The sequence below is a fragment of the Salvia splendens genome, chromosome 9 (assembly GCF_004379255.2).
Source record: "Salvia splendens isolate huo1 chromosome 9, SspV2, whole genome shotgun sequence".
Lineage (NCBI taxonomy): Eukaryota > Viridiplantae > Streptophyta > Magnoliopsida > Lamiales > Lamiaceae > Salvia > Salvia splendens.
The window spans coordinates 20,532,223-20,559,566 of NC_056040.1; the positions used below are offsets into that span (position 1 = coordinate 20,532,223).

Sequence of the window (27,344 nt, forward strand, 5' to 3'; positions counted from 1 at the left end):
GCAAAAATGATAATAAGACTAAACCAACTATCTTGTAAAATAACTCGCGTGTTTAATATTGTAATAGTTTCATATAAAGCACACAGTTTATAATTAGACCTTGATGCCAGAAGAGATTGATAAAGCTTTTAGTGTGACGATTATATAAGCTAACGGCAACTCTCGTGAAATATTTCAATAATTTACTAGTTCTGTTCACGAGTTTGATTCTTTCAGGGAAAGTAGTAGTTACGTTTACAACTTAACCACAACGACATTTCATAAGTAGTACGTTGCGTTTAAGAATTCATACGTTACGCTATAAACAAATAAATTCATAGCTCAGTAGCTTTCCAATGAAAATATTGTTTAAGACATGGACTGTCAATCGATCTCACATATTTTGACACGTCTATAAGTTTTTCTTAAAAAGTTCGGTGATAACTTGACCAAGTAATAAAAAGTTGAGTTTTGGTACGACAAAAATAAAATCCAAATTTCGAACAAAAATTTAGTGAGTACGTTATAGTAAATAATTTTTAAAAACAACAGAACGAAATTTTCTTTTAAACACTCCATGGAAGTGTTCTATATAATGTCCTTCACGATTACACTATTCATCTAAAATTAATATGCTTTCTCTACGACTTTTCGAATATTTGTAGGTTCATTTACGGAAATTAACATATTCATTAGTAATATTTAGATAGACATATAAATAGAAATAACGTAGCGTGAAACAAATATTTCCTTGACGGATGGTTCCTTCATTCTGGATCTAATCCTCACCTATAGTGTCAACGTTAAATTTAGTTACCTGTACTGATCCATTTGATGCAAAATAAATTACGATAGAAATTATAAAATTTAATCAATTAATTAAGGTAGTTTAATCTATTCATGAATAGTAATATAATTATATATCCCACATAAAAATTGTGAAACATATAAAAAATATCATAATCTAAAAAATTCGATCACGACCCTTGTTTTATGAAGGGAATTTTGAAGTAAATGTGAAATATCAAGATGGCAATCATGCGTATGCTTGTGAGCATATTTTGTCATCGAATAATAGGAGTACTACTTATTTTGAATGTGCTTGTGAGCATATTACAAGATTGTGACAAGAAAACTGAATTTTGAACTGAAGTTGAATGTTTTGTTGTTAACACAGAATCTTCACAGCTGCCAGATTGACTGTACTCAAAATCCTAGATTGACTACAACTAGGAGTTCTAACTTGGAAAATGCATTCAAATATTAGCTCAAATATAAGGTCCTCACTCCTCATATAACAAAAACCCAAGATAAATCAACCACAATTCTAACTTTGCTCTTCACTGTTTCCTGCTCTCTCCTCTGCAGCAGCTGCCATCAATTCATCAAATTTCTGTGTCTTTCCCAGAACTATCTCAATCTAATTATCAAAATATATACAAAGGAAATCTATGAAACTTCGTCAAAAATTATTTAGCAGCATGTTTAGCCCATCCATCTAATTCATCTAGATCGAAATCACCATTTCAATCACTTTGGCTACGACTGCCTCAAATTTTGGCCAATGAAACATAATCTAATTGGATTTGTTGGAGATCATCCTCAAGTGCAAAGTGAAGTGTTGGATGAGAAAGCATGCAATGCAACATTGCATGAAGATGTGCTGATTGATGAGCACGTGAAAGCAAATGAAGCACGAGATAATGTTGGAGCCATTGCTAAACCACCAGCTGTGCACTTGGACCACAAGAGGACTTGGAAGGACGTGGCAGTCCAAGGATTGATGAAGAATGGCTATTCTTGATTTAGTTTGTTAAAGCAAAAAGTGTAGGTGATAGTACATGTGATTAATGAGCAATTCTAGATGCTTCGAATGGTTTGTATAAGAGTGTAACTATCATCTCTTTTAAGCAACAAATGAAAAACAGAGACATTCAATACTCTTGCTATTTACAAAAAATTCCATCTTTACTTTCTTCATCATGCTTTGGACTGCATCTTTTCATGGTATCAGAGCAGGATCTCTTTGATCCTGTCTCTTCCTGCCTCTTGTTTTAAATTTATTTTCTTCCCAAAAATGGCAGAATCAAACGATTCAAATGCCAATGCTTTTCCTCTTTCAGCACTGCCAATTTTCTGGCGTGGCCGTTGCCACCCATTTCTGTCAAGCTTGTAGATGGGAATTTCTTGATGTGGCAGCAACAAGTTGATGTTGCTGTGTATGGATATGGTCTGGAGAATGTTCTCACAGGAAATGCCAATCCCCCTCCCCAAATGATCCCAGATCCAGCTGAAGGAACCATGGTGTTGAATCCAACATATGTTACTTGGCAAAGGCAAGATAGAAGAGTTGCTGGGTGGCTGCTTTCTTCTCTTTCAGAGGCTGCTCTTGTTCTTGTGGTTGGCCTCAGATCTGCGAGGGATATTTGGAGTGCTTTAGAGACCAACTTTGCTAGCCGTTCAACTGCAAAAGTGATGCAGTATAGGCAACAAATGCAGAACCTCAAGAAGGATTAATTGCCTATGAGTGAATATTTAAGTAAAATGAGATCATATTTTGATCTTCTTGGCTCTGTTGGATGCAGGATATCAGATGGTGAGCAGATCTTGCACCTCTTAGGTGGTCTTGGACAGGATTATGATCCAGCCGTGTGTGCTGTGACTTCCAGGTCTGAGCCATGGTCTATAGCTGATGTGAGCTCTTTCCTTTTGAGCTTTGAGTCAAGGATGGAGACTACTGGATCTCATGCTGCAAGTGTGGAGGGTTCTTAGCCTTCACTAAATCTGATCCAACAATCTGGACAGAAGAGAGATTCTTCTTCTTATGGCAACAAATTTGATTCTGGAACAGGTAGAGGTACTTTTAGAAATCAGAGGGGAGGCCGTGGAGGAAGAGGTTTTGGAAGAGGAGTTGGAAATAAGATTATTTGTCAGCAATGTGAGAAGCCTGGGCACTCAGCTGCAAAGTGTTGGCACAGGTTCGAACAAAACTACACTCCTCCTCAGCAAATGCAGATCAGAGGAAATCCTCCACAACAGCAATCAAGCTATTTTAACCCCTCAGCTCACGTTATTCAGTCTCTTCTGAGAGCTCCATCGGCCCCTCTGTCTCTTGGGAACTCCTCAGAATATAATTTTGATGCAAGCTCATCTACCAGCCGGTATCCCGACTCAGGAGCAACACACCATGTTTCAAATGATTTGAGCAATCTTAACATCAGCTCAAAGTATTATAGGGGTAAAGATCTTGTTCTTGGAAATGGTTCTGTTGTGTCTATAGCAAATATTGTTGGTGAAACTGTTATTCAATCTCATTCCCCTAAGTTTTCTAGAAAACTTCATCTTAGAAATTTGCTTCATGTTCCAAATATCACAAAGAGTCTGCTAAGTGTGTCCCAATTTTTCAAAGATAATTCTGTTTTCTTTGAATTTCACCCAACTTTCTGTTTTGTTAAGGATCAATGCACAAAGGAAATCGTGCTCAAGGGAACCCTTGACCAAGGCTTGTACCACTTTCTCATAGATCATTCCCCAATCAAGAGTCATAGATCATTCCCCAATCAAGAGAAGCCATAGCTCCAGTCCTGTTCCTACTCCAAATCTTCCAGCTGTCCACTCAGTGAATCTTCAAAGTATCAACTCTAACAGTAGTTTTGCAAATTGTTAACTAGTCTAGATCTTTCTCTGTGGCACAATAGACTAGGACATCCTACTCTAGACGTTGTAAAACATGCCTTAAATGGTTGTAATATTCCTTTTGTTTCAATGAAGAATCCTTCACTTTGTGAACCTTGCTGTGTTTCTAAGTCTCACAGACTGCCTTACTCTTCTTCATCTACTGTTATTCCCTCACCTCTTGAACTGATACATAGTGATCTTTAGGGTCCCTCACCCATCATTTCAAGAAATGGATTTAGGTATTACATCTCCTTTGTGGATGCATACTCTAGATTTACTTGGATATATCTTATAAAACACAAAAGTGATGCATATTCTGCCTTCAAACAGTTCAAACGAATGAGTGAAACTTCCTTTAATTCCAAAATAAAAATCCTTCAGTCAGATTGGGGAGGTGAATTTCAAGGCCTATCTTTCTTCTTGAAAGAATGTGGGATTGTTCATAGAGTTTCTTGTCCTTATACTCCTCAACAAAATGGTCTTGCTGAGAGGAAACATAGACATGTTGTAGAGACAGGTTTAGCTCTTTTATCCCAAGCTTCCCTTCCTCCAAAATTCTGGGATGATGCATTCTTAACTGCAGTTCATCTCATCAATCTTATGCCTTCCAAAGTGATCAAAAACATCTCCCCTCATGAAAGGTTGTATTCTCAAAAACCAGATTATGCATTCCTGAGAGTCTTTGGTTGCCTATGCTACCCGTTCACTAGACCATATAATAAGCATAAACTCAATTTTAGGTCAGTAAGGGCAACTTTCCTAGGATATAGTCCTTTTCACAAAGGCTATAAATCCTTGCTTCCTGATGGAAAAGTCATAGTCACAAGAGACATCATTTTTGACGAATCGGTTTTGTCCTTTTAATTCCTCTGTTGTCAGTTCTGCAGATTTTTCTTCACACCCTCAGCATCAATTCAGTCAACCTTCCTCTTCTCCTGTAATTTCTCTAAATCCATCTTTCCATCTGGATTCATCACCACCACCTCCACCATCTCCTCCTTTTCTGAACCATGATTCACCATCTCATTCAGGTTCTTCACATTCAGCTCCTGCACCTGTCTCTCCATCTCATAGCACACCAGATGCTGATCATAATTCTAATCCCACCAGTTCCACTTTAGCTTCATTCCCTTCACATAATTTAGATTCAGCTTCACTTTCTCCCACCACCACTTTTACTCATTCCATGATCACCCGAGCCAGAGCAGGAATATTCAAGCCCAAAGTATATTCCTTAGCCATTTCTCCTCACTTACTTCCTAGATCAGCTCTTGAAGCTCTGTTAATTCCTGTTTGGAAAGCTGCCATACTAGCAGAAATCGTTGCCCTCCTCAAGAATAGAACTTGGATATTAACCACCTTACCTCCTGGCAAGAACCTCATAGGATGCACTTGGGTTTTCAGAATCAAGTTTCACCTTTCAGGAGCTATTGTTAGACACAAAGCAAGAATTGTTGCTCAAGGATTCTCCCAGCGACCTGGATTTGATTTTAATGAAACATTTAGTCCAGTGGTGAAGCCTACGACCATAAGGCTCATTCTCAGTTTGGCTACTTCACTTGGATGTTCTGTCAATCACCTTGATGTCAACAATGTTTTCCTAAATGGTGATTTGAGAGAAGATATTTACATGAGGCAGCCTATAGGCTTTGAGCAAGGTGGCCCTCACTTGGTTTGCAAATTGAACAAGACAATTTATGGTTTGAAACAAGCTTCTAGAGCCTGGTTTTTGATAGTTCATTCAGTCCTTATTTCTTTGGGATTCTCTCAATCAAGGGCTGATGCTTCTATGTTTTTCAGACAAAGGGATGGTGATGTTATATATCTCCTCATCTATGTCGATGATATGTTACTTACTGGTAATTCTTCATCTTCAATCAAGAAGGTTATTTCTCAACTCAATTCTCACTTTTCTTTAAAAGATCTTGGGGAGGTGAATTTGTTTTTGGGAGTTGAAATTGTCAAAATGGCAGATAATGGATTGCATTTATGCCAATCTTCATACATCAAAGACCTTTTAAAGAAAGCTAACATGCTAGAACCTAAAGGATGTCCAACTCCTATGGTTTCATCATGTGAATTGAGCAAAAACATTGGAGATCCTGTTTCAGATCCAAAGTTGTATAGAAGCATTGTGGGAGCTCTTCAATATGCAACTGTTACACGGCCAGATATCAATTTTGCTGTTAACAAGGTTAGTCAGTACATGTCTTCTCCACTTGATACACACTGGAGGGCCGTTAAAAGAATTCTTAGATATCTATCTGGAACTTTGGATTATGGAATTCAAATTCATAAGTCGAATGGTGTTGTTTCTGCCTTCTCTGATTCTGACTGGGCAGCAGATCTTGATGATAGAAAATCAACCAGTGGATACTGCACATACCATGGAAGGAACTTGATATCTTGGTGTGTGAAGAAGCAAACCGTTGTTGCTAGATCTAGTACTGAGGCTGAGTATAGGAGTCTTGCTGCTGCTGCTTCTGATGTTTCTTGGGTTAATTCGCTGCTTAGTGAACTAAAGATTCAGAGGAGTCGGGCTCGGTTATTTGGGTTGATAATATGAGTGTCATTGCATTGGCGTCAAATCCTGTTCTACATGCTAGAACAAAACACATTGAATTGAATATTCACTTTGTTCGAGACAAGGTCTTAACTAAGGAGATAAAGCTGAGACACGTTCCTACAATGGATCAAATAGCTGACATTTTTACAAAGCCGTTGAGTAAGCAATCTTTCATCAAGCTGAGGAACAAACTTTGTTTAGTTTCATTAGCTTCACTCGGATTGAAGGGGCGTGTTGGAGATCATCCTCAAGTGCAAAGTGAAGTGTTGGATGAGAGAGCATGCAATGCAACATTGCATGAAGATGTGCTGATTGATGAGCACGTGAAAGCAAATGAAGCACGAGATAATGTTGGAGCCGTTGCTAAACCACCAGCTGTGCACTTGGACCACAAGAGGACTTGGAAGGACGTGGCAGGCCAAGGATTGATGAAGAATGGCTATTCTTGATTTAGTTTGTTAAAGCAAAAAGTGTAGGTGATAGTACATGTGATTAATGAGCAATTCTAGATGTTTCGAATGGTTTGTATAATAGTGTAACTATCATCTCTTTTAAGCAACAAATGAAAAACAGAGACATTCAATACTCTTGCTATTTACAGAAAATTCCATCTTTACTTTCTTCATCATGCTTTGGACTGCATCTTTTCAGGATTGACAGAACAGAATTAGTAAGGTGAAGGAAGGATGCTGTCTCTTTAAAATATTTCTCATTCCAAGACACTGACCGTTTAACTGCATTTTAGAAATCTTTAATCGCATTTAAGCTGCAACTGTACAATTGGTATATAATTATAAACTTACTTTGGCTTTTGAGATGGGTCGTCCTCTAGACTCGTCTCTGATTTCTGCAGTGTGTCAAATCATTTACGTCAATATGCCTAGATAAGGTCTTATAGATCCAAGAATGAAATGGTAAAACAAATCCATTGTTCTTCAGGATTTCAGCAACACTGAAAACTGTTGAAATGGCTGCAAATATATGGAAATGACCAATTAGCAATATTGATAAAGTGCAACTCATAATTCTTTTAACCTTCAGTTAATGATTTCAGAATTCACTATCAATAGCATTGCGAGTGGGCCACAGTACATGGCTCAACGACAAGATAAACAATAATCAAGGATTCAGGAGATAAAAAACTTAATCCTATCACACTACAATTCCTCAGATCTATGGAGGACAGGGGGGTGATCTCATAAGTCATAATGCCATAACAAGTGGAGGAACTCAATAAACCTAGATCTAACACCTCAGGTAAAATAGAAGACCCAAATCATCTAGCATGTACACAAATAAAAGTGAAGGCCAAACCAGACAGACCAAAAATATAATTAATCTCAGGCTCAGAGTGGTGATACTCCTGGCGTGAATATTAGATAACATTTAAAATTTGATCACTTTTGATGCAATGGTCAAGGATGCTAGTTATAAATGGAAGTTTGCTGAACTGGATCTTTGCATCACAGCATATAGGGATGTCAATGTAGCCCGTAACCCGTTAGGGCTAGACCCGAAATCCCCATGGGCTGGCCCGAAAACCCGATGAAATTTCTATTATTCTATTTTTTACTCCTAATTCGACACTTCATTGATTAATTTTATAATATAGATAACTAAAAAAATAACTTTCAGTTTTATATTAAATAAACAAATTATATATTGAATTTTTATTAATATAATAATTGATAAATAAATTAAAAACTTCAAATTCACTTAAAAAAATATTTTAATTTCTAAAACATGCATTAAAATTTCACGAAATATCTCAAATATTAATATTTGATCATGTTTATGATTGACTTTGACCATATATCTCAAATTTATTATAATTAAATATTTTACATTTTATGAATATAACTAATTTTCATCATTATTTATTGGATTGATCGCAAGTTAATCTTATCTATAGCAACCCGATTAACCCGCTGATCTAGGTCGAAACCCGAGCTTTTAGGGTTAGGGTTTAACTTTTACAACCCGAAAGAATTCACAACCCGATTAGTCCGCACCCGATTGACCCACAACCCGAGTAGGGCCGGCCCGATTGACATCCCTAACATGTATAACTATAATTAGGACTAGAGAAAAATACCGAATAAATGATATATCACTCGTAACGTATTGAAAAATATCAAAAAATTATCGAATTTTCGGTATATCGTAATTTTCGATACGATACAATACCGTATCGTAAGTTTTCGATACGACAACGATATGAATTTCCTTATTCCGCAATATATCGTTTTATATCGAATATACGATATATATCGATATTTTTGATATACTGAATTATATTGAAAATCAATACATATTGAATTATCGATATATACCGTATATATCGAAATATATTGAAATTTCGATACGATATTGAAGTATCAATCTTTGATATATCGTTCTGAATGATATATCGAATTTCGGTACGATAGATCGAAATATCGATACGGTAATGATATTGATTTAGATATATCGAAACTTTCGATACGATAACGATATGAAATTCTTTCATACCGATATTTTCGATACGATACACGATACAATATTTCCGATACAAAATATCGTATCGACCCACCCCTAACTATAATGTATAGCAAACAATCATCATGTGAACTTTTTTGTTTGTCCTTTTTGCCTAAGAATATTAGTACTAAACTCTTCTTACACTATGCACCACCCAATTTTCTATATCAGTAATTCAGTATGCATAGATAAAGTGAGTGATATGGTGATTATGAGCAGCTATCCCTCCTCCATGCTTTATAAAGATAGGACTCGTAAAAAATTGGGATATTGGTCCTAATAAACCATAAACTTTTTTGGGTGAATTTTGGTATTTCCCACGAAATTTGAAAGTGATCTTAAAAATCATAAACTTTTGAAAGTAGGCAAAATTTTCCCAATCTGACCCAAATATAAAATTTTCGTAGTAGTTTGATCCTACATGGTTAGCTGTAAAACTTATGTGGCATAGTTTGAATTGTAAATGATTTTAAAACCAATATCCCTAAATAATTATATGATCCTTTAAATAAAGTCTTCTGACTGTATTGAAACTAGAAAACTAGAAAACACATAGACCTCGCCAACTTAAATTACCACAAGAGAGTCAATATTAGCAACATCTAATGTCTTAGAAAGTCCAATGTACCTCTCTTTTTAATAAATGCAATTATACACCAGTAATAAATGAAAGATTAAGAGCAGTGCAGCAAAGCGGCAAACCAGAAATTGTACGCATCTCCTAGAGTTAAGGTTGTTTTAAATCAAGCAATAGCATGATTGATAGCAATCAGTGTTATTAAAAAGCGAAGATGGCGGCGCCGTGGTGGATGGCGGTGGCAGTTTCTAGGCTCAACGCCAACGCCACCGCCACCATGTGATATGGCAATTTACTCCCTTTTTTGAATGGCGGCCGCCATTCGCGAAGCGCCGTGGCAGGATATAGCTTTCATGGCGGTCGAGATGCCTTTTTGCCTTGTAAAATGACCCTACTTACCCCACTACCCGGCCCACGTGACATGTAACCTAGCCCATTGGCCATTATAAACAGTCTATTTATAGGGTTTATGGGAGTTTCTGGCTTCAAAACCATAACCGCTGCTGTCAATCCAAGTTATCGTCTCTCCAGTCTCCACACGCACAAGGCTCCAGATTCTAGATTTTCATTCACGATTCAAGATAACTGAAAATTTTTATGTACTACTACTACTTGGACCATCCACAATAGCATAAGACTAGCATAGTCTAGCCAAAAACTCTTCCTACAGCCTAGCCACTGTCCTAGCCAAGTAACAGCCTAGCAATAGGCTAACAATAGCCTAGCCAATGCTCTAACCCAACAAATAAATTAACAAATACGATTTAATTCATTTTAATTATTGGTGTTTATCAAATATAAAAAAAATGAAGTGGAATAAGTTGTAAATATAGAGTATAAATAATAAAATAAAAATAAATAAATAAATCGGGTAGCCTATTGCTCGCCGCAAAATAGACGGCCAGCGATCGGCTAGCCGGTTAGTCCATGCCCAACCTCTCGTCCGCTCCGCGCTCGTCCTTACCGTTAGCCGATTGCAATAGTGGACTAGACGCCCGCCCTAGCCGCTAGCATGTGGCTAGGGCAGGCACTAATCCACTATTGTGGATGCTCAGTTTGTATTAATTCCACTATTTAATTCTCTCTCTTTTCTTATAATTGTTCTACTCGATGCATGGATTAATTCCACTGTATAATTCTCTCTCTTTTCCTATAACTATTCTACTCGATGAAAGCGTCTCCATAATTATTGTCTTCCACCATTTAATTTTCTAATTTTCCTATAACTATTCTAATTTTTTTGCATCTTATGTTATGTATTATATTTTATTTATTTGTTAATTTATCGACCGTCATTTACGCCATAATACCGCCATGCCGACCGCCATATCCCTATGGCGGTTTTTTGACCGACCGCCATAAGCTGCCATACGCTATTAATAACACTGATAGTAATAGATTGAAACAAACATAAGGGTAAATATTAACGAAGAGACAGACCGAAATGAATCGGGCATGTAGTTTTGTACCATAACACAGAAGGTCAACAGTATTTCCAGAGACATTCATAGAATCTAGTAGTCTTAACATCAATAATAGCCAAACAAAAATCTAATCCAATATCATTGACAATATATTAGTGCATCCAGTATGATCTCTCGACTCAATCATGGATAAGAACTCAAACATAAAGGATGCAGAAATAAAACAAACACTATGAGGGTGTTCGGTTTACAAGATTGTATCCGAGATTAAATTTGTAGTGTGTCTGGTTCATGAGATTCAACCCCACGACTCAATCCTAGATGGATAATAATTAGTCATAGCTAACCCCCTATGAGTAAAATAATCTCACAACTCAATCTTAGATTGTATCTTGGAATTATTTTATCTTGCAAACCGAACACCACCTATATAGACATATAACATAAATAACGAAAAAAATAAGGCGAAAAGTAGCCATTCCAAGAGCGGAAAGCTCCACTTCATTGTGTTGCTGCATGTACCTCTGCACACAATTCAAATCCTCTCAATTTCAGATCCAGGAAATCAAAATTAGTTTCAGTATCGTAATCGTAGCACATAGAAACAAATTAAATAAATAATTCGTGAAAACAGAGGAGAAATCCAACAATCCAAACCTTGGCGAGATTGACGTAGAAGAAGAGCGGCTTTTTGGTGTTGGACACCTGGATTCGGTTCTTCTTCTGAGTATCTCCGGCGATGGCAATGTTGTTCACTCCCTCTGTAATTTCCTCCATTTTTTTACAAAAATTAAGAAGTAATCCAACGATTGATTGGATTGATCTTAGAGTGTGCAACAAAATTAACGAGATTTCGATGTATGATTTGGTTGAATATGGATACAGAAAAGGAGCGATTGTAGTTGGCAAAATTGGGATGGACTCTATTTTCTTGTGAAGGAATTGAGGCTGCAGTAAAGTGTCCCGATTTTACCCCTCTCTAGGGTTCTAATTTCTATTTTCAATTTACTTGAACTAGACTATCACATATCTAACACCAATGTCTACCTTATAAATAAATAAGAATAAAGGCTAAAACTGGTTCTGAATGTATGCTCATTTTATAATTTTAGTCATATATTTTATATTTAAAATTTTTACATTTTGAGCATTTTAACTCGGATCACAATTGGTCATACACTAACAATTCCGTCAATTTTAAACGGTTTTAACCCGATTTTGACCTATTTTTAAACGGTTTTAACCCGAATGGGACTGTTAAAACCATCAAAATCGGTCAAAATCGGGTTAAAACCGTTTAAAAATTGACGAAATTGTTAGTGTAGGACCAATTGTGATCCAAGTTGAAATGTTTAGGATGCAAAAATTCAAAAGATAAAGTATATGACCAAAATCGTAAAATGAGCATATATTCTGGGCCAGTTTTGTCCTTTACTCTGTAAAACAATAATTTGGTTTTGTATCTAACTAATTTAGTATATTTATAAATAATATAAATATTGTTCATGATAATAAATCTTAGATTAAAGTATGTGCATTAATAATAAAAAGGTTAGAATTTTAATAAAAATAAATTATTACTATAAAATAACTATCACATACATATGGAAAGTGAGTTTATCAATATTTTCTAGACTGTGAGAGAAGAAAACTGACAATCTTTTCATAAATAATCCGTTTAAATCATTTACGAATTATAGGAATCTTGCACATAAGTATTGTTGTCTAAATAATACTCCCTCCATTTTTAAAAAATAGGGACATTTGAAATAACACAGGTTTTAATGCATAATTTGGTAAAGTTAGAGAAAGGGGGAGAAAAATTAGTAAAGTAAGAGAGAGTGAGAAAAAAATTGGTAAAGTAGAAGAGAGGGATAGAAAAATGTAATGGAATTAATGCTAGTGGATTATGGGGTCCACTTTAATTTGTTAATTGTAGTGGTATAAGTGATAAATAAATTGATGTATAGGGGTGTAGATTTCCTAAAATAGAAAGTTTGAAAGTTGTTATTTTTAAAGAACGTACTAAAATGGAAAGAGTTGCTATTTTTAAAAAATGAAGGGGTACAGAGGAAGGTTGAAGCCCTCATACAAAGAGACGGAAATCTAGACGGCTGGTGCAGGATTCATGCACAAGTTTGCCCCCTCAGGTTGTGTTCTCTAGACGGCTGGTGCAGGATTCATGCACAAGTTTGCCCCCTCAGGTTGTGTTCATCTCACTGATAGGATTGCATTGATAAACTAGGAAGGGATTTCTTTGGGAGACTATGTTTGGTACGGAGGGAAAGGGCAGGAATGAAAGACGGTAAGAGCATGTCCAATGGTAATAGGCCAGCCATAGGCTAGCCACAAACTCCTCCTGCCACATCATCAGCACTAAAAACTCCACCTACCACATCATTAGGACAAGCAACTAGACAAGCAATAGGCTAGTCACAAAAACAAAAGTATAAAAAACAAATAATTAACAATCACACAAAATACGGAATTAAATTTACGACACAAATACGGAAAAATTCAATAATAATATTTAAATTAAAAAAAGTACATTAATTAAAAAAATTACATTAATTAAAAAAATCTAACGACGTGCAGTCCTCCGCGCCCACAACTCTTCAATTAAATCTTTTTCGAGTCGAATATGAGCATCCACTTGGCGCATGTCGGCATGTGCCTTGAGGCGGCCGACTTCATCGTGAGGTACCCCCCTTCGTACGTTGGGGGCGGCCACGCCGTGGCTTGGGCCAGCTTCATTAGCATCGTCATTGGCCCAACTAGTCAGTTGTACACCTTCATCTTCGACAATCATGTTGTGCAGGATAATACATGCGTACATTATATCAGCAATGCAGTCGACATGCCACAAACGCGTTGGACCCCTAATTGCCGCCCATCGAGACTGGAGCGAATGAAAATGACGGGCAAATCATGTATATATAGTGTTTCGAAAAATTTTAAAAAAAATTGAGCTGACCGATCGCTCGCCGAACGGGAGCCTGCAATGGCGGTCAGCCGATCGGCGAGCGTGTGACATCCCTAACCCGAAACGTACATCATTTTGCATCATTGCATATTTAATTCCGTATTTCAAAATAAATAATGAATATATTAGGTATAATATAAAGTGTTTAGTATGTTAATTTATTGATTTAAATTGTGTACATGGTTACGTATGCATGGGATAGTAGTGTGTCCATGATTTTATATTATGTACGTACTTTGCAATTTGGTATGCATGGGAAATGCATGTATTATGCCAATTTGTGTATTATGTACGTACTTTGCAATTTGGTATGCATGGGAAATGCATGTATTATGCCAATTTGTGTATGTAAGAATTTTTGTCCAATACTTTAATAGGTAAAGTATTTATACTATGTCTAGTTGTTTTCTTTAATATATCTATATATATATTATGTATAAAATTTGATCATAAATGTTCAATATTAAAATTTAATGAGCATGCATGAAAGTATAGTAATTGTGAATGCATGTGTACGTGTGCATGTTGCATGGGAGTTTTTTTTTCACATAATGAAGTGAGCTCTACATATATATATTTTGAATATTAAATGTTAGTTTAATTGTAAATCATGTTTATCGCACAATTGTGTGTAGGTGGCGTGTATCACCATGTGTCTTGCTAGGGATATGCCACTTGGAGTAATAACATACTAATTAATATGTATAAGTCGGCAAATAGCCGACGTGCATATATAAACACAAATATACATATGTAGGGATAGAGATTAAGAAAAAAGGAGGGAATCAGTCTCTAAGGGATAATAAGGATTTAGAAGGTTAGTTTAAAACACTTCATTTGATTGAGTCATATACATGCTTTGTTGTTTAGAGCTATAATGATGAGATTTGTGGAAATGTATTAATAAATACATGTCCTTCTAAATTAATGTTTTCACTATGCTTAAATATTTCATGTGTATAATTGATTGAAACTTAATCGAAATCTCATAGGGTTGTATAGGATTGGGTGCTCTATAAATTAGACACACGTGTAAATTACTTATGATAAGAGATTTAATTAATATAAAAATATGTCAGAGGGGTTGAGGTGTCATAGTTTAGGATGTATCAAGATATGAGGACCCGAACATTGATATTGTAAATGTAAGAAGTGACGGCTAAATATGTATATAAATAACAATCGAAAACTGAATTTTGTTTTTTATAAACATGAAGCAACACCAAGAAGGGAGATTTACGAAGAAAGTAACGACGGAAAACAAATGATCTTTTCCTAATAATTGGAAAGTAAATAAGGTGAGCTTTCTATCCTACATACTAATATGGATAAAAATCCCAAAGTAATTTCGAGATGAGTTTTGGTGAAAATCCAAACCCATGCTCGTCAATGTTATTGTCCCATCATAAATGATTTATGCCTATCTGCCTTGGTTATGCCAAATATGTTATAATCGAATTCAGGTTCAAGTAAGGCCATAAACCTTGCTTGGACTAGTGTACACAAATGGACCGTGAGCCGTTGGCCGGTCATGTGACAGTCATGGAAGGTGGCCACCTTCCCGTTACACAAATGTTAAGATATGGTAAAGGAACGTAGACTGCGGTTGAACATAGAATTTTATCAAGCTCGGGCTTTTAAGTAAAAATCCATGAGTGTTGCTGTGATGACGTGACAATACTTTCAAATGTATAATTGTATCTTTGGGCACTGTGTTCATTGAGTACTCCTGTACTGAGCTGTGTATATATTTCTAAATGTACAGGTTGAGCCGCAAAACAGTGAAGCAAGGGTGTTGAGAGAAAGTTCTTTTGAGTTTGATCTAGCAAGACCTCTGAGATTTATGTCTCTATACATGAAACCGTGTTGTTTACTTCCGCTGTGAAAGCTATAGCTACAAATCTTATTTTGTATCATAACGCCATCTTTTGATCCTATATAAACTCCTACTCAAGTATCCCAGGATGTAGTACATGATATTTTGATAATCTCTCGTCTGAATTTGTACTTGTCATTGCTCATCCATATTTCTCATCCCCACTTCTCTTAACCCTTCCCTTTTAGTCACAAATTTCTGTACTATACTATCCTTGGGTAGTGCGGGAGTGACAGAGTGGTATCAGAGCAAGTTCTTTTCTGCCCTGAACCTGAGTGTCATTTTCTTTTCATTTCTCTGTCTAGACTCTTTCCACTAGACTGTAAGGTGATCAACTCTCAACACCCTTACTTCACCGTTTTGCAGCTCAACCTGTACATTTAGAAATATATACAGAGCTGAGTACATGAGTACTCAATGAACAGAGTGCTGTAAGATACAATTATACATTAGAAAGTATTGTCACGTCATCACAGCAACATTCATGGATTTTTAGTTAAAAGGCACGAGCTTGCTAAAATTCTATGTTCAACCGCGGTCTACGTTCCTTTACCATATCTTAACATTTGTGTACCGGGAAGGTGGCCACCTTCCATGACGGTCACATGATCGGCTAACGGCTCATGGTCCATTTGTGTACACTAGTCCAAGCAAGGTTTGCGGCCTTACTTGAACTCGAATTCGATTATAACATATTTGGCATAACCAAGGCAGATAGACATAAATCATTTATGATGGGACAATAACATTGACGAGCATGAGTTTGGATTTTCACCAAAACTCATATCGAAATTACTTTGGGATTTTTATCCACATTAGTATGTAGGATAGAAAGCTCACCTTATTTACTTTCCAATTATTAGGAAAAGATCCTTCTTTTCCCGTCGTTACTTTCTTCGTAAATCTCCCTTCTTGGTGTTGCTTCATGTTTATAAAAAATAAAATTCAGTTTTCGATTGTTATTTATATACATATTTAGCCGTCACTTCTTACATTTATTATATCAAAGTTCGGGTCGTCATATCTTGATACCACTTAAACTGTGACACCTCAACCCCTCTGACGTATTTCTAAATCCTTATTATCCCTTTAGACCGATTCCCTCTTTTTTCCCCCTTAATCTCTACCCCTACATATGTATATTTGTGTTTATATATGCACGTCGGCTATTTGCCGACTTATACATATTAATTAGTATGTTATTACTCCAAGTGGCATATCTCTAGCAAGACACATTGGTGATACATGCCACCTACACACAATTGTGCGATAAACATGATTTACAATTAAAATAACTTTTAATATTCTAAATATATAATGTAGAGCTCACTTCATTATGTGAAAAAAAACTCCCATGCAACATGCACACGTACACATGCATTCACAATTACTATACTTTCATGCATGCTCATTAAATTTTAATATTGAACATTTATGATCAAATTTTATATATATATATATATATATATATATATATATATATATATATTAAAGAAAACAACTAGACATAGTATAAATACATTACCTATTAAAGTATTGGACAAAAATTCTTACACACACAAATAGGCATAATACATGCATTTCCCATGCATACCAAATTGCAATACCAAATTGTAAAGTACGTACATAATATAAAATCATGCACACACTACTATCCCATGCATACGTAACCATGTACACAATTTAAATCAATAAATTAACATACTAAACACTTTATATTATACCTAATATATTAAATCAATAAATTAACATACTAAACACTTTATATTATACCTAATATATTCATTATTTATTTTGAAATACGGAATAAAATATGCAATGATGCAAAATGATGTACGTTTTGGGTTAGGGATGTCACAATCATGCTCATTCTACATTGACAAAACATTTTTTTATAAGTCTTTACGTGTATGTGTATATGTGATAAAACCATTTAAATTAATAAAATAATTAAATAAATAAACGCTATTTATATTGTGTCGAACTAAAATTATTTAACAATACAATCGAATCAACAATAACAATAAGGATACTGAAGTCATTGAAAATATGTACACACATATATACATGTGAAAATTGCCTTTTTGGATAACCAAAAGGACTTTTTTGTACAAAATATAGTTTTACAAACATTACAATACTATCCAAAACATCGTCAAAACCTAAACATGAAATATATGTACCCATATATGCATCATACAAAAGTAGTAGCTACTATACACAAAACAAAAACGCATAACCGAACAGTCTCACAACGGGTCTGTTTCGGATAAGTACAGTGGTCACATCTACTCTACTACTAAGGTGTTGTAGGTTTCATGACACTGGCTTCTGACTTGCAGGTCAGATCTTCTTCTAGCTCTTCCTCTGGATCTTCTTCAATGTCTTCATCATCAGAACTGCTAACGACGATGGAAGTCATACGACTCCCTCCTGGCCTATATCGTCCACGAATCATCTCATCAAAATGACTAAATATCCAGGCATTAAATTGGAGCTCCTCTGAAGTCGGCGGGTGGTAAACAGAGACCAGAGAAGTCCCCTCAACTGGAGATACGCGTGGGGTCGTGGATAGAGGCTGTAAACGACCAGTACCCACCGTAGATGGCTGATCGTTCAAGTCGATAGAAGTACAAGCTGGGGCCTTACCCTGTCTGTGCCTCTTTGCTTACGTGTCTGTCGTTGTAGCATGTTCCATAGGTGTCTGAGCCTCAGGGATCCTCACTGGTGACCACCTTCTTTCATCCGACAGTGGTCGTGACGGGCATGCCTCAGCCTCATATCGTGCCCTATGTCCTCGAGTAACAGGCCAAGGAGAAGGTGATATCATACCAGGCACGATACTCGGCTAACCCGGAAGTATGGATCCTCCTGCTGGGATGGGGTCACCGGGTAATATATATGGCTCTAGAGGGGCATGTCCGTAAACAGTGTAACACAACTGAATTTCCCCTTAGAAGTGGAGGAAATCACCTGTGTACACAAAGTGTGGCCTGCGATAGAAAATATAATCCCTAGAGGTCATCCTTTCCCATTGCTGCCAGGTAGAAGGTAGTAGACTAACAAGTCGTGAAATTCCATCCATATCATCAACCCCATACCGGTGGGCCAGTCTCCAGAGCTTTCCAAACCGAGCAAGAAATTCTCCTAGATCTTCATTAAAGCGCATAACACATTCCCCATACTCTTCTATCATATCTTCTGGGCTTTGTATCGGTGACGTTCTCATCCTAGCAGTAAATTGGAAAGGGGCCATCTACACTAAAACATTCATCAATTCACATATCTCCGTGCCACATAAGTATATGTATATCTGTGATATTAAAATAAATTATGAAGAGGTATGATAATATCTTATTGCCTCAAGATTCCATACTTAAGTTTTGTTACTTGGTTGCTTTCTACTTGTTATAATCCTCCATTTATTGTTACTTTTCGCTCAGAAAAGCGAAAGATGGTAATAACGTATTTTCTTCTTTGACCCGATTTCTCGTTCTTTATTCTTTCCTTTCCTTAATTACATAACTTGGCTTTTGAATCATTCTTCTAGTTGAGTGCGATAGGTGCGAGTGTTGAGAGTTGGGCGACCTCGAGGGAAAGGGAGAGGAAGAGGAATCGGAATAGTGTTACCACCCGAACATGAAGAATTTGAGGAACAACGTGAAATAACTCCACCACCCCCACCACCTCTAGTACCAGATCAAAAAAAGAAGAGATTTTCCTGAAACAAAAACCACCAATATTTGATGGTATGGGTGATCCGACGGATGCAGAAACTTGGATACGCACAATTGAACACATTTTCAACTTATTTCACTTCACAGATCCAGAGCGTTTAATTTGTGTGCCTTTCCAATTAAAAAGGTCGGCAGATTAATGGTGGGAGGCACGGAAAAAAATAATGGGAGCTCATGAGTTAACTAATATGACTTGGGAGCAATTCAAAGAAGGATTCTATGAGAAATATATTCCCAAAAGTTATCGGAAGAATAAGGAAATGGAATTTTATAATCTGAAACAAGAAAGGATGTCAGTAACAGATTACGAGCGTATATTCACTGACATGTCCATATATGCCCTGGATCAGGTTAACACGGAGGAGAAAATGACAGAAAAATTTTATGGTGGGTTAAGACATGAAATAAGAATGGCATTAGCAAGCCATGGTGGGTTATCTTATTCTGAATCTCTTAAACGAGCGCTGGCCATTGAGTCAGCAATGGCAGTAGAGAAACCTATGCCTAGTGTACCACCGCCACATGCTCAAATTCAAAGTCCAGGAGACAAAAGAAAGTGGGATGGTAATCGGGCTCAACATGAACACAAGAAACCATGGTATGGCCAAGATCGTGCGCAGAACTTTCCGAGACAGTATACTTTCAATTCAGTGGGAGGCCGGCCAAGTCCCATTCCATGCTCCAATTGTAACAAGATACATAATGGGATATGTAGAGCCGGGACTGAAGCTTGTTATAAGTGTGGTAAAATTGGTCATTTTGCAAAAAATTGTCCAACCAAATCTTATGGAAGGGGTACATGACCCTATCCACTAGGACAACACTCCCAGCTACGGGCGGTAAATGCACAACCTCAGAGAGGTCTGCAACAACCCCCACGATGTCCGCAACACCATCAAGTGAGGCTTCCAACACAGGCCAGGGCTTACGCACTGAGGCGGGGGCAGCCTGAGGGAGAAAAAGAAAATCTGGCAGGTATGGTCATGCTACTTAACATACCTGTCATTTTATTATTTGATACTGGCGCTTCACATTCTTTTATATCGGACTCTTGTGTTGATACCTTGAAACTGAAAACTGAACCAGCTGAATATAAAATCAAGGTAACCTCACCCGTCGGAGGAATTATAGAAATCACTCGAACTTTCTCGAACATAGAAGTCTTATTGGGGGAACATAGGATCCTAATTAGTAAATTGAAGGTCCTGAAGATGTGTGATGTTGACCTTATACTAGGAATGGATTGGTTGGCTGAAAACCATGTCACCATCCAATGTAAAGAAAGAAATTTTCTTTCAAAACACAAGCGAAGAACGAACAAGTTTCTATGGGGTCACCATGAATAAACGAAAATCCATAATCTCTACCTTACAAGCAACATCATTAATAAGAAAAGGGTGTCCCGCTTACCTCGTTTACCTGAATGAGGAACATAAGAAAAAAATGGAGATCGGGGATGTGAACGTCGTGCGTGAATTTCCAGACGTGTTTCCTGATGTTCTACCTGGGTTGCCACCTGATAGACAACTGGAATTTCACATTGATTTGGAACCTGGATCTGCCCCAATATCGAAAGCACCATACCGGATGGCGGCAAAGGAGTTGGGAGAACTCAAGATACAGTTACATGAACTCATGGACCTAGGCTTTATCAGACCTAGCACATCACCATGGGGAGCTCATGTACTCTTTGTCAAAAAGAAGGATGGATCGCTAAGAATGTGTATTGACTATCGGGCACTGAACAAGCTAACACTTAAGAATAAATACCCATTGCCGAGGATAGACGATTTGTTCGATCAGCTCAGAGATGATAGGGTATTCTCCAAAATGGATTTAAGATATGGCTATCATCAATTAAAGATTCGGCCAGAAGATGTACCCAAAACGGCTTTTCGCACCCGATATGGTCACTATGAATTTTTAGTAATGCCTTTTGGATTGACTAATGCCCCTGATGTATTTATGGATCTCATGAATCGCGTATTCCATCCTTATCTGGATAAGTTCGTCTTGGTTTTCATAGATGATATACTTATCTACTCGAAGGGTGTAAAGGAACATTAGGAACATCTCAGAGTTGCATTAGGAACCTTGAGGACTGAAAAGCTCTATGCAAAATTTAGCAAATGTGAATTTTGGCTAAATGAGGTGAACTTCCTTGGACACGTGGTAACTGCGGAAGGCATTCGAGTGGATCCGACAAAAGTGGAGGCTATACAAAACTGGAAATCACCAACCACCCCTAATGAATTCGAAGCTTCCTTGGGTTGGCCGGCTACTACAGAAGGTTCATTGAAGGTTTCTCCAAGATTGCTAGGCCAATGACGCAACAACTTAAAAAGGACATCAAGTTTGTGTGGACATCAGAATGCGAACACATCTTCCAATTACTGAAGGAAAAATTAACAACAGCTCCGGTGTTAGCAGTCCCTGAATCAGGAACAAATTATGTAGTACATTGATGCCTCAAAGAATGGGTTGGGTTGTGTGTTGATGCAAAATGGGAAAGTAATTGCTTATGCGTCACGGCAACTGAGGCCCCAAGAGATGAATTACCCAACGCATGATTTGGAATTAGCCGCAGTAGTACATGCTCTGAAAATATGGAGGCACCACCTTTATGGAGTTCGATGTGAGATTTTCACTGATCATAAGAGTCTCAAATACTTCTTTGAACAAAAGGAACTGAATATGCGACAAAGAAGATGGCTTGAATTAGTGAAAGATTAATACTTCTTTGAACAAAAGGAACTGAATATGCGACAAAGAAGATGGCTTGAATTAGTGAAAGATTACGATTGTGACATAAACTACCACCCAGGAAAAGCTAATGTGGTAGCCGATCACTCAAGAAGAAGAACTATGGCGAGAATTCGACAAAATGGGGCTGGAAGTAGTACAAACACCTGAAACAGTGGAAGCAAAGATTGCCACCTTAGTGATGGAATCAGATTTGAGAACTCAAATTATAAACGCACAAAGACAAGATGACATCATGAAAAAATTTCGAGCAAAAGTACGATCTGGTGATGAAAAAAGTTTTAAGGAAGAAGCAGACAATGCTCTCACCTTCAATGGAAGAATATGTGGGCCAAATAATGACGAATTCAGAAATAAGATTTTGAGTGAAGCTCACGACACCCCGTATACTGCCCATCCAGGGAGCACCAAGATGTATCAAGATTTGAAAAAGAAATTTTGGTGGAATGGTATGAAAAGAAGCGCTACCATGTTCGTGGAAAGATGCCAAGCATGCCAGCAAGTTAAGGCACTTGTAACACCCCGAGTTTTTGTGCATGGATTTTGGAGCATAAAAAAAAATTGGACGAAGAAACACTTGGAATTAAAGTGCAAGGGATTTATTTTTTTAGAACTACAATTGTTGGAAAATAGAAATTCCATGTAATCAAATGGAGTGCTTTTTGTTCATGATACAAACGAGATATGTTATAGCTTGGCAAATCTAAGGAGTACATAATCTAGGCTTTGACTATAGCTAGAAATGGTAATGAGATCTAGGAATGCCTTGGAGCATGATCTTTTCCCCTCTTCCCTTCTCGATTTCCCATCCACAAAGCTCCAAGGTGGCAGCTGTTGTACCTACAACATTTACACCAAAAGGGTATCAAAATTTTATCACATAAAAGAGGAGAAAGGAGATACAAGCTAAATTGAGAAAGGGAAGTGATAGGCAAGGTAGAGCAGCTAGGAGGCTGCAGTTTAGCTATGGGAGCAGCCACTAATTGCCCCATTTTGCCTTGCATAATTTAGGAAACAAAACCAAGCTGTCACTAAGCATTTAGGCTCAACCACAAGCCAAAAGTTGAGGAGTAGAGTCCCCTTTTATCGAGGCTCAAGGAACAGCCAAGGGATGACCTTATTTCCCCCAAGAATTTCACTAATATGGAGTGAACAACAATATCACAAAGCTCAAAAGCAAGCTAAGATTCTAACCCGAAATAGCATATCACTTTCCAAGAATTACACAAATTTGGCAAGAAGGCTTTTAGCTCAACTCAAAAAGAGAAATGAATTGTTAGCTCAAAGAAGAAATTGAGCCTCCAATGCCTTACACCAATTTAGGCATAAAAGCTTTAAGCTCCAATTCAAAAGTAGAGGAATCTTTATCCCAAAATAGGCACAAGATGCCAAGAACTGAGGCTATATAAACAGTCCCCTCACCACTCCCTCCTTCCCATATTTTCGACACTCAAGGATTCACAATCGCAAGGAGTGCAGCGAGGGGGAGGGAAGAGGAGCGAGGGCGGCAAAAGATTGATCCATAACCGAGAAAGGCCACCAAACAAGGTAACTCAATACTACACCCTTTGCATCATGATAGGCAGCCAAGTGAAGAGCATAAATTACCATAAGAGAAATCATAGGCAACTCAAGGACATAAGAGACTAATTTGCCACAGAGCCTTAGCATACATACTGCAGAAATTAAGTTCAAGCACAAAGAATATCAATATTGCATAGCTACTGCCCAACTTCCCAACAAAGCATGAAAATCATAGGAGCAAGGATTTGATATAGCAAGTTGTTGCCTTAGTTCAAAATAGAACGAACAGAGGAAAAGGGGGGAGGAGACTTAGCTTTAGGCCGAGACCAAGGGGCTGTCCCGCGAGGGTCGGCGAGGCAGCGGCGGCTGATGCCGGCGCCGCTGAATGAGTGCCGGCGAGTCGAGTGACGAAGGAGTGCCGGAGGGCCGACCGGAGTGGCGGCGATGCTGGAGCAGCAGCGCGAGGCAGCGGCGGCTGGTACCGGCGCCGCTGAATGAAGATAAAGAGAAGGGAGATGATATCGCTGCCTTCCAGAGAGCTCGACGGAGAGAGCTTGATGGAGAGAGAGCTCGATATAGCGAGGGAGAAGAAGAGAAACACCGCTGCTTCTCTGTTCTTGATTTGGGGATTTTCTTAGGCTTGGAGAAGAAGTGCTGACCAAACGAGGAAATACCGCTATCTGGGTAATCGTTGACCGTCTTACCAAGTGTGCACATTTTATTCCCATTCATATCACTTATGGGTCAGAGAAGTTAGCTTAGTTGTATGTCCAAGAAATCATACGTCTGCATGGAATTCCAATAACAATCACATCGGATCGAGATCCGAAACTCACCTCAAGGGTTTGGAAAAGCTTGCAGAAGGAACTGGGCTCAATACTAAATTTTAGCACAGCATTTCATCCACAAACGGATGGACAGTCAGAAAGAACGATTCAGACCCTAGAAGACATGTTACGAGCAGTCATACTAGATAAATGAGGTAGTTGGGAATCCGTTTTGCCCTTGATAGAATTTGCATACAACAATAGCTACCAGGCGACCATTGATATGGCACCATACGAGGCATTATATGGAAGGAAGTGCAGATCGCCACTTTACTGGGATGAAGTTGGTGAAAGAAAGATGCTAGGTCCAGATTTGATAAATGACATGATTGAGATCGTGAGACAAATTCGATTGAGAATCAAGGAGGCACAAGATCGGCAAAAGTCTTATGTCGATGCACGTCGGACGGAGTTGAAGTTTAACATCGGAGATAAGGTGCTTTTGAAGATATCTCCTTCTAAAGGGATAACTAGGTTTGGAATCAAAGGAAAATTGAAGCCACGTTTCATCGGGCCTTACGAGATTCTTGACGAAGTAGGTCCGATGGCATATCGTTTGGCATTACCACCAAGCCTTGGATGTACACACAGTGTTTCATGTGTCTCAACTCCGGAAATATGTTTATGACCCGAAGCACATAATCCACTATGAAGAGGTTAGTCTAACACCAGATTTAAACTATGAAGAGAAACCTATAGCTATCCTTGATCAAAAGATACAACAGTTACGGAATAAGTCAATATCAACAGTGAAAGTTTTGTGGAATCACCATGGACAAGAAGAGGCAACATGGGAGTTAGAGGAGAAAATGAGAGAACAATACCTAGAAATGTTTATGTAAGAAACAACAAATTTCGGGACGAAATATTTTTTAGGCTGAGAGGATTGTGACATCCCTAACCCGAAATGTACATCATTTTGCATCATTGCATATTTTATTCCGTATTTCAAAATAAATAATGAATATATTAGGTATAATATAAATTTTTTAGTATGTTAATTTATTGATTTAAATTGTGTACATGGTTACGTATGCATGGGATAGTAGTGTGTGCATGATATTATATTATGTACGTACTTTGCAAGTTGGTATGCATGGGAAATGCATGTATTATGCCTATCTGTGTGTGTAAGAATTTTTGTCCAATACTTTAATAGGTAATGTATTTATACTATGTCTTTCTTTAATATATCTATATATATATATATTATGTATAAAATTTGATCATAAATGTTCAATAATAAAATTAATGAGCATGCATGAAAGTATAGTAATTGTGACTGCATGTGTACGTGTGCATGTTGCATGGGAGATTTTTTTCACATAATGAAGTGAGCTCAATATATATATATATATATATATATATATATATATATATATAGGGTTGTGATCAATGTCGAACCATTATTAAGGACCGAACTAGAGACCAAATTAGGGCCCTCCATCTTCTAGATCTTGTGGTTAGGATTAATTTACCATTATTTCATTATTTTATTTTAAAAAACTTGCTGAGGGTATTTTAGGAAATCAATTTATTAACTCTCCAAAAATACGTGTTTCATCTTTCTCAAATCTTCGATCGCGGATTTCTTCAATCTCCATCGATCTTCTTCATGTAATCTCCTTAAATCTCCATCATCCCCATCGCCTTCATCGATTCACTATCTGCATCAATTCATCAATTTCATCGATCGTTTTGCAATTTCATCAATTCAACAATCGTGATCTGCATCAAATTCTGGATCTGCATCAAATTCTTCAATCTCCATCGATCTTCATCGATCTTCTTAATGTAATCTCCTTAAATCTCCATCGTCTCCCTCGCCTTCATCAATTCACTATCTGCATCAATTCATCAATTTCATCGATCGTTTTGCAATTTCATCAATTCAACAATTGCGATCTACATCAAATCGTGATTCATCTCTGAATATAAAGCTGGAGATATCTATACAATGAAGCCGAACGTGAAGAATTTCGATTACTTCGTGAGATCAGAATTCCGATTACTTCGTGATATCAGAATTTCGATTCCTTCTCAAGCTTACCTTCAGAATCTCATAGAAGAATTCTGATTATGGATGATCTACAAACACCAATTGGCACTCTTCTTCATGCAAACTCATATTAACAATTTTTATATTTTTTATTTTTCACGTTTGTAGTAATAAATATATCAGTATGAAGTAATAGATTATCTGAATGAAGTAATCACCAGATTGAATGAAGTAATATTAGCAGTACTGGGAGGAGGAGGAAGAAGAATAAGAAGAAGAAGAAGAAGAAGAAGAAGAAGAAGAAGAAGAAGAAGAAGAAGTAGAAGAAGAGGAGGAGCATTAGTAAATTATTTCACCAGTAGGTTTCATTTGATTTTTTCACGCTTTTAGTAATAAACAGATCAATATGAAGTAATTTATTTCCAGTAGGTATTACTTCATTTTTGTAGTTTTTTTATTTCATTACAGTAAGTTTATTGCTTCAGTTCATTATCTAATAAATTTAAAATGAAAATGTTTTTACTTCATTCTAGTTGTTTTTTACTTCATTCAAGTAAGTTCATTACTTCATTCCAGTACGTAATATATTGAAATGAACAGAATTTACTTCATTCCATATTACTTCGTTTAAATGAGTCGTTACTTCATTCAAACAGGTTTTTAGTTCATTGCATGCAGTAGGTTTTCAAATGATTTAACACATGTTTCATTCGAATTCATTGAACTAGGTTTTTACTTCATTCCAATTAGTTTTTACTTCATTTCAGTTGATTTTTACTTCATTCAAGTAAGTTTATTACTTCATTCTAGTACGTAATATATTGAAAATGAACAGATTTTTACTTCATTAAATACTACTTCATTTAAATGAGTCGTTACTTCATTCAAACA

At 37.1% G+C, this 27,344-nt stretch overlaps 1 protein-coding gene across 1 annotated transcript; it reads right to left on the reverse strand.

The window, feature by feature from the left end:
• Positions 1–1,306: 1,306 nt before the first annotated feature.
• Positions 1,307–11,697, reverse strand: LOC121746941 (uncharacterized protein At2g34160-like). Its single transcript, XM_042140902.1, has 5 exons — positions 11,402–11,697; positions 11,211–11,268; positions 7,120–7,194; positions 7,027–7,079; positions 1,307–1,399 (listed from the first exon to the last, which is right to left on the reverse strand). Exons 1-5 carry the CDS (start codon positions 11,519–11,521, stop codon positions 1,307–1,309), a joined length of 399 nt encoding a protein of 132 aa, XP_041996836.1. The 5' UTR covers positions 11,522–11,697.
• Between the last annotated feature and the right edge of the window lie 15,647 nt (positions 11,698–27,344).

Bases quoted from the DNA above. Each gene is read 5' to 3' on its own strand.
- LOC121746941 (XM_042140902.1), bottom strand. From the start codon at position 11,521: ATGGAGGAAATTACAGAGGGAGTGAACAACATTGCCATCGCCGGAGAT. The intron at 7,195-11,210 runs GCCTTATTTTTT...ATATATTTGCAG, and splicing joins TCTTGGAATGGCTACTTTTC to CCATTTCAACAGTTTTCAGT. The intron at 1,400-7,026 runs GTAAGTTTATAA...TTTGATAATTAG, and splicing joins GACCCATCTCAAAAGCCAAA to ATTGAGATAGTTCTGGGAAA.